Here is a 13360-nt window from a genome sequence, read left to right as displayed (position 1 = left end):
TCTCACTGGCCGCGGTTCGCCGCTCCAGGCCAATGGGGGCTGCGGGAAACAGCGCCAGCACATCCCTCGGCCCACCCACAATGGCACAACAGCACAACTTAAGTAGCTTTGGCGTTACTCCCACTCCTATTGGAGGAATTCCCATGATTAAGTGTGGCTCTTTTCTTCTAGATCACTATCTGGGCTTGGAAGCACGGGGAAGAGATGTTCAGATCCATGATCCCCTTCTCTCTTACTGAATTTAAAGTGACAGTCTACCAGGAAGACTTCCTTTTCTGGTCACATGGCTCCTTTAAAATATTTCCTCTAGCTAAATTAGATCAGTCAGCTGGGCAAAATCCTATCCCTGGTTTTAAGCCATCAGCCAAAACACTGAACATGCTCAGTGCATCTCACCATGTCTTTCACAAGTACCTTAATGCCATATATCATTTGAATGGGGCAGGTTTAGGAAGCAATATAAGACAGCATTAGATGGCTGTATCTATGTGAATAGCACCCCACTGGAAAAGTGAGCACCTTCTGTGGCTGTGCATGCTGGGTGCATTGAGGAGTCTCCACATCTGGCAGACACAGAGTCAGGGAGAGATTGGGCAGATCCTTAGAGGCTAAATTATAATTTGAGATATGAGGCTATACATACGTAATTTGAAAAAATCCTTTATGTTGTGTCAACTACCATCTTTGCTGACACTCATAAGACTGAAGCAGGAACTTCCAGAACTCAGAGCACTAGCCCCCACAACTTGGGTTAAAGAGCCAGGCACTGTAACTGGTGGCTGTACAACATTCATCCTCTGTGGATCAAGCACACAGGGAAACATGTACCACACACTGGTCAGCGGGTTATAGTGACACTTGGGTCACTTACGTAAGAGGACAGTTATTTGTTCAAAGTTTTAGCAATGTGTATGATGGCACAAAGTGGAATAACTGGATACAAGAGTTATTTTCTAACTGAAGTATTTTATAGAATATAGCATTATCTCTAAACGTATGTACATTTGGAGCCAAATTCTACACTCAATTATAGCTAAGTGCATATTCAGGGAAGGGTAAACTCCATGGATTGCAGTGGAGTTACTCAAATCCACTAGTGTAAATCTAAAATAGTTTGATTTACGTTGGTGGAGTTACTGTACTCTGGATTTACACAGTATGGTTCTCTCATTCTATGTTATCTATGATTAGCAGGTAGTGCCTGATTAATGGCAAAGGCTTCCCCATAAAACTTGACAGTAAGGTTGATTTGCCCTGTGCCTTGTGTAGTTATTTTACAATAGTGCAAAGCGGGTGTGAAATGTTGCAGTTCGGATTTGGTAGCAATTTCCCCTCACTTTGCACTGATTTAAATAACTACAAAAGGTGCAAGCCACTGATGAATCAGGCCAAGAGGGCCTATAACCTGACTTGAAAGGACTATCTTTATGAATGATAGGAGAGTTCAGTCTTCATGCACCATTCGTGGCCTGAAACAAAACCTGTTGAATTCAAAGATAATCCTTCCATTGGTTTCAATTGTCTTTGGATTTGGACCTCAAAGTCATTGGACACTTTGCTGAGATTACAAGACAGGGTACTGAATAGTGCCAGTTGTGGTTGAGATTTTGGGGATGGACAAATGTGTTGTCTGGGAACTACACAGAGAAGACCAAACTAATTTCAGGTGCGCTATCAAATAGACACCAGATATATAACAACAATTTCATTCACCACTGATCGGGGCTGGGTGGTGATTTAGAGGTGAAAGGATCTTTATTTCATTACAAATTCTTAAGCCATCCAGTCCCCAGCAACAGAAATGAAAAGTACTGTAGTTTAAAAAAAAAACACCTCTGGAAAAACTGGTCACCTATGGCACCCACTCAATTATAAAAGGCTTAAGCAGCACCTCAGTGCATTCATAAGAGCCTCCTTTGACATTGTCTAAAGAAACCGTGCACTTAATGTAGCCAGGATATAAGAATGTAGCTTAATGGGAATCCATTAAAATTAGTAGATTAATTTGTTGTCCTTTTGATTCTGCAACACTCTGTCAGTTTAATGTTACTGGCAATTGCAACTACAACTCAGAAAAGCCTCATCTATTCCTCATGGATACATTACTTATTGCTCATAAAGCTGTTTTCCAGCTGAAGACCATACTAATTTAACATTTTAAGTACTGCAATCAAAGGTCAACAGAATAATCTTGGCAAATTCAACACGTAATCTCTCATATCTGGCCAGTCATCCTTCTCTTAAGAAGGATTTTAGCTAAAGAATAGGTTTATATAGGACTGGATGACTCAGGGGATTAGCAAGGAGGGTGCAGAGTCTTTCATCTGTGTTTGTTCAAATTCATCACTCATTGCATAGTTGGTCAGAGATGGACATGAAATAAATTAGCAGTCTCTGTCTAGTTTCTTGTGGGCAGATGTCTAGATATTAACCCCTCACAATAACACTCATGGTTCCCATTAACTCTGTCTTTCCTCTTGTTTGGTATGGTCACTTCCTCTGTCTTTCTCTTTGGGGCAAGGATCAGATCTACCCTTCTGTAAATATTGGATCTAGTACAAAGGGATCCAAATGTGACCGGAGCCTTTGGGTGGTACCATATTATTAGTAACAGGTAGGAGTCCCAGTGGGACCAGGACCCATTGTGATAGGTTTTGTACAAACACAGAACAAAAAGATGGTCCCCCGCCCCAAAGACCTTATAGTCGAAATAATTATGAATAGTTGTCCATCTCTGCGGAGAAATTCAGGACTGAATTGACATAAAGGCTGTACTGCTCTCTTGCCTCAAAAGTGGTCCCTCCAGCTCAGAGGGGAAGTATGTAGCTGCTATGTTGTAAGAAAACTTTAGTGACTGCTTTCTGGATTGTGTATGTCCCGAAAATAAAGACTGAAATAAATGGTCTCCCTTCACAAGGACTACATGCACTTTAATAATAAAATGTAGTAGTTATTATAGAAACCAATTACTTGCAAACAAAGATTACTATACAACTGTTGAAAAAGGGTATCAAAAAGTAATTATAGTATACTCTCCTTTATTGGGAAGTTCATTTGGGAACCAATTTAACCATAACATGGAGATAATAATGCTTACTCACTTTGTAAAGTGCTTTGAGATTGTGGATGAAAAACATCCTATTTAGCTGTCTATTTCAGGGTGGGTTTTTTTATATATAACACATCACTATAGTATGTAAGTGCTATAGAACTGCCAAGTTTTATCATTTTTAATGACTACAAGGGCTGATGATTATTACTACTTAAGATTTAGATCCTAGTGAGTACTATGTGAGCAGAGGGGTTGGACTGCGTAGAGCTCATTGCAGCAACAGGGCCCAAATCTGAATAGAACAAGCAGGGGCAGCTCTATGTATTTTGCTACCCCAAGCACGGCAGTCAGGCAGCCTTCGGCGGCACGCCTGTGGGCGGTCCAGTGGTCACGCGGATTCAGCGGCATGCCTGCGGGAGGTCCACCGGTCCCAGGCCTTCGGTGTACCCGCCGCCGAATTACCCCCGAAGCCGTGGGACCGGCGGACCTCCTGCAGGCATGCCGCTGAAGGCAGCCTGACTGCTGCCCTCATGGCAACCGGCAGGCCGCCGCCCACGGCTTGCCACCCCAGGCACGCGCTTGGTGCGCTGGTGCCTGGAGCCGCCCCTGAGAACAAGAGTAAAATCACATTCATTATTAGGAAAGTATAGCATGTTACACTGTGAATTGACATTCTGTAATTCGCACTTCAGCTATTTATGAATACTTACTCTCTCACTTTGAAAAGCAATGCCATTTTTTTTTAAATTCCAAAAGCATTAAATTGATTAAGCTGTATTTTTTAATTTCTTGACTGCAGTTCTTTGTTTGTGGGTAGTCCACCTAATATCCTTTGTTACAGACCTGATTCTAAGCCTATTGAATTCAGTGGGAGTCTTTCCATTGACTTCAGTGGATTTATTTGATTGGGGTGCAGACTTTGGTAGATAAAAATTCCTACTGGAGCTCACTCTTTCCATCTCAATACTTATTTACTCTTTGTTGTCCAAGGCAGCATTGTAGACTGACTTTTGAAATCATTATAGTTAGTAGGTATTTGTATATACTGCCAATGGTGTTCAAGTTAAATTACATGGGATTTAATATTTCTATGAAGTGCAGTGCTACTATGGAAAGTGATTTCATTAACAAGGCATTCTAGAGTTCCATGTTCCTTCAATCTCAATGACTCAAATGTGACTCAATTTACAAGTAAAATTATGCTTGTTGTAGCTCCAGTGTCAACTTGGGATCTTGAAAGTCAAACTTGTTTCTTTTCTTCTTGTGTCTAATCACCAGGAATAAATATCTGTAAGCCAAATTAAGCCCTTAGTGACATCTATGGAAAAACTATTGCTGTCAACGGCTTTGCACATGTGTAACTGACTAGAACTTGTGCATCAACTGAACTGTTTATGAACAAGGAACAGATTCCACCTTGCTCATCTTCGTTGTTTTGATTCTGTGGGGCTAAAAGGACTAAAAAGCAATAAAAACTTATTTTTGTCCTGCTAGTCCACAAATATCATTCTGAACACACACAGGGAGAAAATCTTATGATCCACTTTTCAGAATGGAACTGTACTTTAAGGGTTTGTGTAGTGTAGAATTTTCCTACTCAGTGAACCAGATGATGATATGTTCACTAGGTTGTTCTCTCTATTCTGCCTCTAAAGTCTGGATTCACAAAGAGATTTAGCTGTTGTAATGCTCAGCTACCTAACTTTTAGGTGCCTAGAAAAATCACTGGAATCCACAAAGCCTGAGTCCAGGCTACCTATACATTGTATGGAGAGAAATATGTGCCTAAGAATGGCATCCCCAAAAGCTAGTACGCTAGCTGGCTCCCCGTTTAAGCTGCCCAATAGCACATGCCAATCAGAGGTCTGTTCTAAGCCCCACTCCTCTCAGGGAATTTGCTGCATAAGTGCAGGCTGGAGGGAGGTGTCTACTTCTGCTTGAGATCCAGCCATGAGCCCTCTCCTGGAGCTAGGCATCTAAGTTATTTGCAAGAAATGCCAGAGGCGGCGGCAGTGGTACCATCTCTCATCTTATACGTTTTAGCCCAATAGTTAGAGCACTCAACCCCGATCTGGGAGACATGGATTTATTTCCCCCTTCTGTCTGATGGGAAGAAAGAATGCGAAGGTGTCTCCCACCTCTCAGGAGAGTGCTCTATCCACCGGGCAATGGGATATTCAGATGTGGGTACCTGTCAGTCTTTCCGATTCAAGCTGTTTCACTTTGTATAAATGCTTAAATAGCAATTGTGCCAGAGAGAGAGTGAGTCTGTTGCCTGGTGATTGGGCACTCAGATGGGAGGCCCCTGCTCCAATGACTATTTATTTATACAAAGCAGAACAGCTCCAGTAAGAGAGGGAGGGAGCCCCACATCAAAGCATCCTGTATGTCAGCAGTTAGAGCACTCTGAGGGGTGGAAGGCCTCCTGTTCAAATCCTTTCTCCCGACCAGGCAGAGAAGGGAACTGAATCAAGGTCTCCCATATGAGTGACTACTATTGGGCTAAAAGTTATAAAGGAGGCGGTGGCACTATCACCGGCCTGGTGTGCGTCCTAATCCAGTAGGAGTACTCAGAGCATGCCTACCACATTGGGCCCCACAGTTGAGAGACACAGGGCAGAATCTGTCTCACCTGGTTTGAGGATCCTGCTGAGGCTCAGGTATCTGGGCACCTAGAGTGAGGCATTGTGCACACGCCCCGTGACAGAAACTTAGGTGCCTGAGGGGAAATTTAGGCACCAAAGGATTTTAGGTGTATACGGAATTAGGTGGCAACCAAGCCGGGGTTTTGAGGATCTCAGTGGCACCTACATTTTGAACTAACTTCTCATTTAAATGCCTAAGTCCTTTCATGGATCGGGGCCTAAATGTCTTAGTATCTTATGGACCTAAGTGTCTTATGCAGATTGCATCTCACGCTTCTGCTTTTAGACACTGGAATGGGAATGCTGTGTTCATCAAAGCCTCATGTTTGCGTTTCTCTCTCAAGGCTAAATTGAAACCATACATAATAAACTATTTTAATGTAAATATTTATATATGTAAATTTTGAAAATGTAAATGTTCTTGCTTTTATATTGACTTAATAAAATTAATTGATTGTGGACTTTTTTGTGGGGGACTAAATGAATTAGAGGATTTATAAAGGAATATGGCACCAGGGACTGAATTGGCATAGAGAGGAAACTACCCCAGGCCCAGAACTGAGTCAGACTGGGTCACATTGGCAGGATGTCATGGCAAAGTTTGTATTTTTGCTGTCATACACAAATATGATATATAAAGGACATCAATCTCCAGGACTGTCAATTTGCCTCCTTTCACAAGCAATAAATTAGCATAAGAATTTTTTTAAAAAATCTCTTGAAATATAAATTCAATGAAGTGATTAAATGAAATACTTAACTTCTGGCTCATTTTTAGCAGTTGGAAGTGGATCAGCCATCTTGGATGCACACTGACCTATTGTTTTTATTTACCAGCAATTTTAGGAGTATGGGTTCTTTTCTATTTGTACCACGGAATTGCGCTAGCAGACAATTGGTATACAGAGGCCTTGTCTACACAAGAGAATTTGGGCATGTTAAAGAATGTTATTAGCCCTGGTATGCCAAACAGCTATACAAACATTTGTTATAAATATTCTAAAGATACTATTTATAACACTTATGTTAGCCTTGCTGAGAGCAGGTCTGAATAATGTTTATTTTGAGCCTGTGCTACCACATTGATGTAGATGAGAAACTAGCTCTCATGTCACAATTAGTTCTCCCAACATTATCCAAGAGAATAAAATGCACTCGAGCCACTTTACTGTACTGTGACAGGTTTCAGTGGAAGCCATGTTAGTCTGTATCAGCAAAAAAAAAAAAAAAAAAGGAGTCCTTGTGGCACCTTAGAGACTAACACATTTATTTGGGCATAAGCTTTCGTGGGGTAGAGCCCACTTCATCAGATGCATGAAGTAAAAAATACAGGAGCAGGTATAAATACATTAAATAAATTTGTTAGTCTCTAAGGTGCCAAAAGGACTCCTCATTTTTTTTACTGTACTGTGTGGGTGGATGTGGAGATAAATGCAAAAGAAATAGAATTGAGAGTGTGGAACATTCCATTACACATGGGCCAATACTAACATTTTAATTATATATGAGCCAATTCTCCAGGATAGGAGAGGCACTAGTTTTGTATCATAGCTGCAGTAGCAGCCAATTCCTGAAGCCTCAAAGGAAGGCTAGCCCTACCCCCATTCCTGTAATGCACTAGGATGAGAATCCCTCCAATATTTTATGGGCTGTCCTTTGGCTCTTTTATTTAATTGATTTGCCACATAAGTAAGGAAATACTGAGTCAAACCTTTGAAGAACAACACTAAACAATATCATTGTTCGTTAAACCTTGCTTTCAGTGTAGAATTCAGCTTGAAGAAACCTAGTCTTTTTAACAAAAGCTTAATCACAAAGTGATTATATTATCCTAAGACTGCACTGATTTGCACACTTGAAATAAAAATCATGGATGTGGCTTCTTGTTTGAGACTTTGCCTGTTAAAACAAGATATTAAATGTTCAGAAGGTTCTCCACCCCAGGCCTGTGTTTTTGCACTTGAAACACAGGTAAGGAAATACTAGGAAGAATTTATGATGTGCCTTTGTATCTCAAATGCAGCCGTGAAAAGAATATTTTCCTTTTGCAAACAGATTTGGACAGATTGTAGAAACCTGCTAAATATTGATTCTGTTAAGGCTGAGCTTCAAATTAAAATTAATTTCACTTGTACATATAAAGAGTTTTGTGAATTGATTTAAAAAAAAGATGTATTGAAATGTATTAAAACTAATAAGTACCATTTTAAACATTAAATTGAAGTCCATGATGATTGCATTGTAGAGCTGGGGCCAGTAGAAATGTACACTTGAGAGAAAAAAACATGTGATATGTTAAGGGAAATGGTTTCCCTAAAGAGTCTTAAAATAAAGAGTTGTCCCTTATTTTTCATGTGGTTTTCCACCTATTTCCATCTAACAAATCACCCTCTAATGCACCCTAACCAGTAGACCAATTTAATGACATGGGCAGAAAAAGAATTCCTTCCTCAACTCACAAAGGTAATCAGCTTGTGTTTAAACAAAGCTTAATTACCACTGAAACACTGTCTCAGTTTGCATAGCTTCAGACTGTATTAGCACTTGAAGTTACTCCAGATCCATTTTTTATTTATGTATTTATTTATTTATTTATTGCACTATTTGCTTTGGCGACCTCCTGCAGAATTGAATGCAAGTTGACTATGTGTTATTTAAAGAATCATTTCTTCTTCTGTCAAGTTTACTGCCATACACATTCATTGAGTGTCTTTTTCTCCAATTATAAGGCATGTCAAATCAGTATTCTCTCCCCTTCATTTGGTATGCCTCAATCACATTCCCTCCAAGGCATCTCAATTCAGACTAAACAACAGCACACTTCTTTTAACACCACCCCCACATCCCAAATATCTAGCCAGTTTTCCCTTCCCTGAACTTTTTCAATCTTTGTTCTCTTTCTTGAGGAGAGGCAATGAAAATCTTTAGTTTTAATCAAAAATCACAATATGTTCCTTCTTAAGAAAAGTGCAGTTTTCATTGTAGTCAATGTAAACTGCATTCTATAGTTCCAAGTTGATCCTGTGCTCTTCAAAAGACAGTGAAATAACCTTAATCACTGAAAGCCCCTACTACAAGGTCAACTCAGGCTATTTCTTATTTAGAATGTCAATTTCACCCTTTGACTTTCTTTTTCAACAGATTCTTTCCATGGGAATGATGACCGAATACTATCACTACTTTTTTACAACATTGGTAAGAAATACTGAGAGTTTTGATAATAACATTGGTCCTCCTATTTCAGTGAAGACAGCTGAAATCTTGCATCTCCCTCTGAGTTTTGAGTGTCACTATTACAGATGAAAAACACTGGAAAATTACTAAGTATTATTATTACTGCAGGAGCCAGTATTCTGTGGTGGTGATGTTCTGAAGAATCTATCAAAATTGGCAGAACTGGCCAACACTTTCCCACCACTAATTCTTACTGTGCTCCATAAAAATAATTAAAATGAAATGCCCATTAACAAAAATCACATTTGAGGAAGTTCAGTGTGTAGAGATGAGTCCAAATAATTAAGTTCAGATTTGGCAGAGGAGTGGGGGTTAGGTATAGGGTTTTGAGTTACCCCATTATAGAAATGGGCCTGAGACCAGAAATTCAAGTTTGGAGCAAATCCAAACTTCGCCATTTGGGGTTGAGTTGCTGTGTTCTAGATGAAGCCCCATCTCGTGTTCTGCACAGTCTATGTTAAAGCCACAATTCGGCAAAGACTTTAAGCACATGCTCAAATCAGTCCTTACTGAGGAAAGAACTTGAGCACCTGCCTGACTTTAAGCATGTGTTTAGGTCCAACTTAATGGGGGTCAAGCACATGCCAATATACTTGACTGAATCAGGGCCTATAACATTATTCTCTTTCCACTCCCTCTGCTCCGAGTTTGTCAGCTGTGCAGCAGCTAGAAGGTAGTCAAGGTCCTTCAGCTGCAGGTCAGCAGCTGTAGTGGATTAGGCTGGTGTGTGTTGTGTGACACCAAGTGTTTCACAAATAAAACCTATGGCTAAAAAAGTTGTATTTAATAAGGAAACAAAAATATGGAACTACAAGAAAGTTTCAGGCTTACAGAAGACGAGTCCTCATATTTCTTTTATGATATGAATATTTGAATTTTCATTAAATATATCACTCCTTTGTTCTTTGAAATCTAAACTTGAGATCCGTTTTAATTTTAAACCGCAGGTAGAGGAGAGAACCCAGATTAGTGGCACACAGCCTACAGTGTCGGGTGCATATCACTTCCTATGCATAAACTTATTTATTTTTTTGTATCAGATAAACATTTATGTTGAAGTGAAATCCATCATCACTCTTGAAGTCACTCCATCGAGATGCCCAATAGACATCTTGCCTTGAATATTTAGAACTTGAAACAGGATCTTTAAAAACTTCCCATACAACTCACCCTAATCTCCCCCAAAAATACACACCACATTTTAAGACTGGATGTGGGCTTCCCTCCTTTGTAAAAGATTAGTGAATTCAACTTTAAAAAGTCAGCACTTACCAGACAGTTGGCATGCTACAATATCTGGGGCAATGCTGTATATCCCCTACACTCAGAGCAAGAAATCGCTGTGATGTTGTAAATGTTGACACTTTAAGGGTGATGACTGTACATAGCCATGACCTGATCATTTGTTGCTTCACTGGTCTGCTGATATCAGCAAGATTTTGTTCTGAAATGCAAACCAGCTCTAGCAAGCACCTTTCATATTTTCATTGCAGGACATATAGTTTTGAAAAGTGTCATGGAATTATGTCACTTACAGTAGTCATTATTTTCCTGCCCTGCAAACTTCAAGTGTCTAATGCACATGGAGTTACTCTGCACTGGCCTGACACATACATTAGACACACTGACAGCAAGTTACCTGTAGCTGGCAAGGCAGGAGAAAAATGGGGTTTGCAAGTCGTAAAACTGTATTACCCTCCACATCTGGTATCTTCATTCCTAGGATTGAGAAGTATACTTAATGTTGGCCAACCAATTCTTCATGTTGGTTTGTCATAGCTGTAACGTTATGACAGGACTGATAAATCAAAACCAGATACTGAAGTGCAGCTTGCTTGTAGAATAGTGCTGTTGTGGGGAACTGATTTTTATGTTCCAACAAACCAGGTATGAGATTTGTAAAAAACAAAACAAAAAAAACCCTCTTCACAAATGTTGTGACTATTGTTTGCAGGAGTGCAGAAGGAAGAGATACAATGGAAAAAAATATACTAGCATTTGATTGAAAATGACAAAAAAGTGTATAGTTTAGGCTTCAAGCATCTTTGATTGTAACTGACAAATAGTTTGCTCTAAAAATAATACAGCATCTTGAAAATGTGTTTTGTTTTTGTTTTTTAAACGATGATTTAGGATCTATTTGCATTAGATCTGGAACCCTACAGATACAGTGGAGTAAACATGACCGGGTTTCGCCTGCTCAACATTGACAATCCACAGGTTACATCAGTTATTGAAAAGTGGTCGATGGAACGGCTGCAGGCACCGCCCAAACCAGAAACTGGCCTCCTGGATGGCATGATGACGGTAAGTGAATAACCACAGCCTAGACTTATAGCAGATGGCTACAGAGACCTTTCCAATTCTATTCCAATCCAAGGATAAACACAGATGTTTTGTTCTTAATTACCCATATTTATCTGGATCGGTAGAGGGAAAAAAGCAAGAGACAGCAAAGGAAGACACTTAGGAAACAAAATTAAAATGTAATTTGGTGGCCAACAACTCCCCCAAGCATTATGGGCCCAGTACTGCAGCCCTTACTTACATAAATAGTTAATGGGAATACTCACATGAGTAGGAATATAGGATAGAATTCAGTATGAACTGTCGAAAGTTTAACCAAATTTAAGCAGAGGTTGAAGTTTCCCATTTGCTTTTCCACTTACTCCATTTTCCAAATGTTGGAAGAGAATCCATAGAGGTAAAGAGGCATTTTTACCACTTTTATTTATTTATTGCTTTTCTTGACCACGGTTGTGAATTTGTTCCTTTAACCAATGCTGAAGTTAGCCATGTGACAACCAGTGACGCTCACATGAATAGATGAGTTACAAAGCACTCTGACAAGGTGCTTTGCGCTTATCATTTATCTCTCTCTTGTCAAATGCACTTGCAGCAGTCTCATTTCTCTAAGAAAGTTCAGAATTTGATAAATATATGAGGAGATAAAAACTTCCAGAGAGGTATAGTATTAGTAATCTGCAAGGAAAGATACTGTATGAGTAGGCAGGTAATAGCATTTTTAAATTGGAAAAGTGCCTTCTTTCTCCATTCCGATCATTTACAGCAGCACTCTGGCTTTGAAGATGTAATTTAGAGATAAGTATAAGGTATCATCTTGTTGAGAAATGTGTGTGGGGGTTCCCCTTCAAAGGATCAAAAGAACAAATAAAAGCAATTGAATTGATTAAGTCTGACGAACATAGTTCTGGATTTTGGCATTGTTTTCCAGCATCTGATAACATTCTTAACATGAATTGAATGATGTGGAATGCAGTATGGAACCAGACTTTATTACAAAATAATTTCTGGTGTCATTTTGAAACATGCTAATCGTTGCAGAGAATTTCCCAGGTCAACTATCTTCAGCAAAACTTTTAAAAAAATTCTCTTTTAAGCACTACTGCTGTGCTTACAGCAATATACAAGATGGAGTAGATAGTGTCTCTGTCCCTAGGAATTTACAATGGAAGGCCCCAGTCCTGCAATAGGATACGTGCAGGCAGAGCCATTCACCCACACAGATCTGATTGCGGGATTGGGGTCCAAGACAGAGTTTAGATCTCGTCTTTTGTTAGGCAGAACCTTCCTTTTCCATATGTCCAAATTTGCTCAGATGTCTTACAGGCAATATAAACAGACAAGGTCACTAATCAGCAGCACTTACTTTAAACATTCATAGCAAGTTCACTTATTTAGTTAGGTAGAGAGCTATAATACTGCTGTAAGAAAGGAAAGACAACTGTCACGCAGCAATCACGGCCCAACCTTGTCTTCCAACACCACCTGCAATGTGTGCTAACGAGCCTGTGACTCAAGGATCGGATTCCTCAGCCACCTAAGGACCCATGGAACATATAACCTGTGAAAGAGATCATCTTCAGCCTCAAGGGATCGCCAATGACAGCTGTAATTCATTAGACAGTGAGGAAATGACAAGTTACGCATTATCAGGAGAATGATTAAACTTTCTAATATTAATGCAAGATTTGTCCCTTCTAGTTCACAAAATGGCACTTGCATGGTGTGGAGAAAATGGAAAGATTCTCACAATGAGATACCTGGATTTCTGTGCAATCATCTAAATTAGGGTTACCATATTTCAGCAAGCAAAAAAGAGGACGGGAGGAGCCCTGCCCTAGCCCTGCCCCCATCCTGTCCTAGCCCCGCCCCTGCCCCTTCCACTCCCTCCCACTTTCCGCCCCCCTCAGAACCCCCAACCCACCCCCCTCTCCTTGTCCCCTGACTGCCCCCTCCTGGGACCCCTGCCCCTAACTGCCCTCCAGGACTCCACCCCCTACCTAAGCCTCCCTGCCTCTTGTCCCCTGACTGCCCCCTCCTGAGACCCTCTCCCCATCCTAACTGGCCCTCTAGGACCCTACCCCCTACCTGTACCCTGACTGCCCCAACCCTTATCCACACCCCC

At 40.4% G+C, this 13360-nt stretch overlaps 1 protein-coding gene across 3 annotated transcripts in view; it reads left to right on the top strand.

Annotated features, from left to right (window-relative positions):
* Positions 1 to 13360, top strand: part of GRIK1 (glutamate ionotropic receptor kainate type subunit 1) — a 220589-nt gene that overhangs the window by 124934 nt on the left and 82295 nt on the right. For all 3 annotated transcript variants that reach the window (XR_004648469.1, XM_034793548.1, XM_034793558.1), the window contains exons 5-6: positions 8839 to 8892; positions 11065 to 11238. Coding sequence is in view for 2 of the 3 variants with exons in the window: in XM_034793548.1 (XP_034649439.1) it covers positions 8839 to 8892; positions 11065 to 11238 (228 nt within the window). In the remaining variant the exon portion in view is untranslated. The remainder of the gene's footprint in view (positions 1 to 8838; positions 8893 to 11064; positions 11239 to 13360) is intronic.

Source organism: Trachemys scripta, chromosome 1 (genome assembly GCF_013100865.1).
Source record: "Trachemys scripta elegans isolate TJP31775 chromosome 1, CAS_Tse_1.0, whole genome shotgun sequence".
Lineage (NCBI taxonomy): Eukaryota > Metazoa > Chordata > Testudines > Emydidae > Trachemys > Trachemys scripta.
Note: the sequence above shows the minus strand (reverse complement) of the source record. Positions and strands in the feature narration are given on the sequence as shown.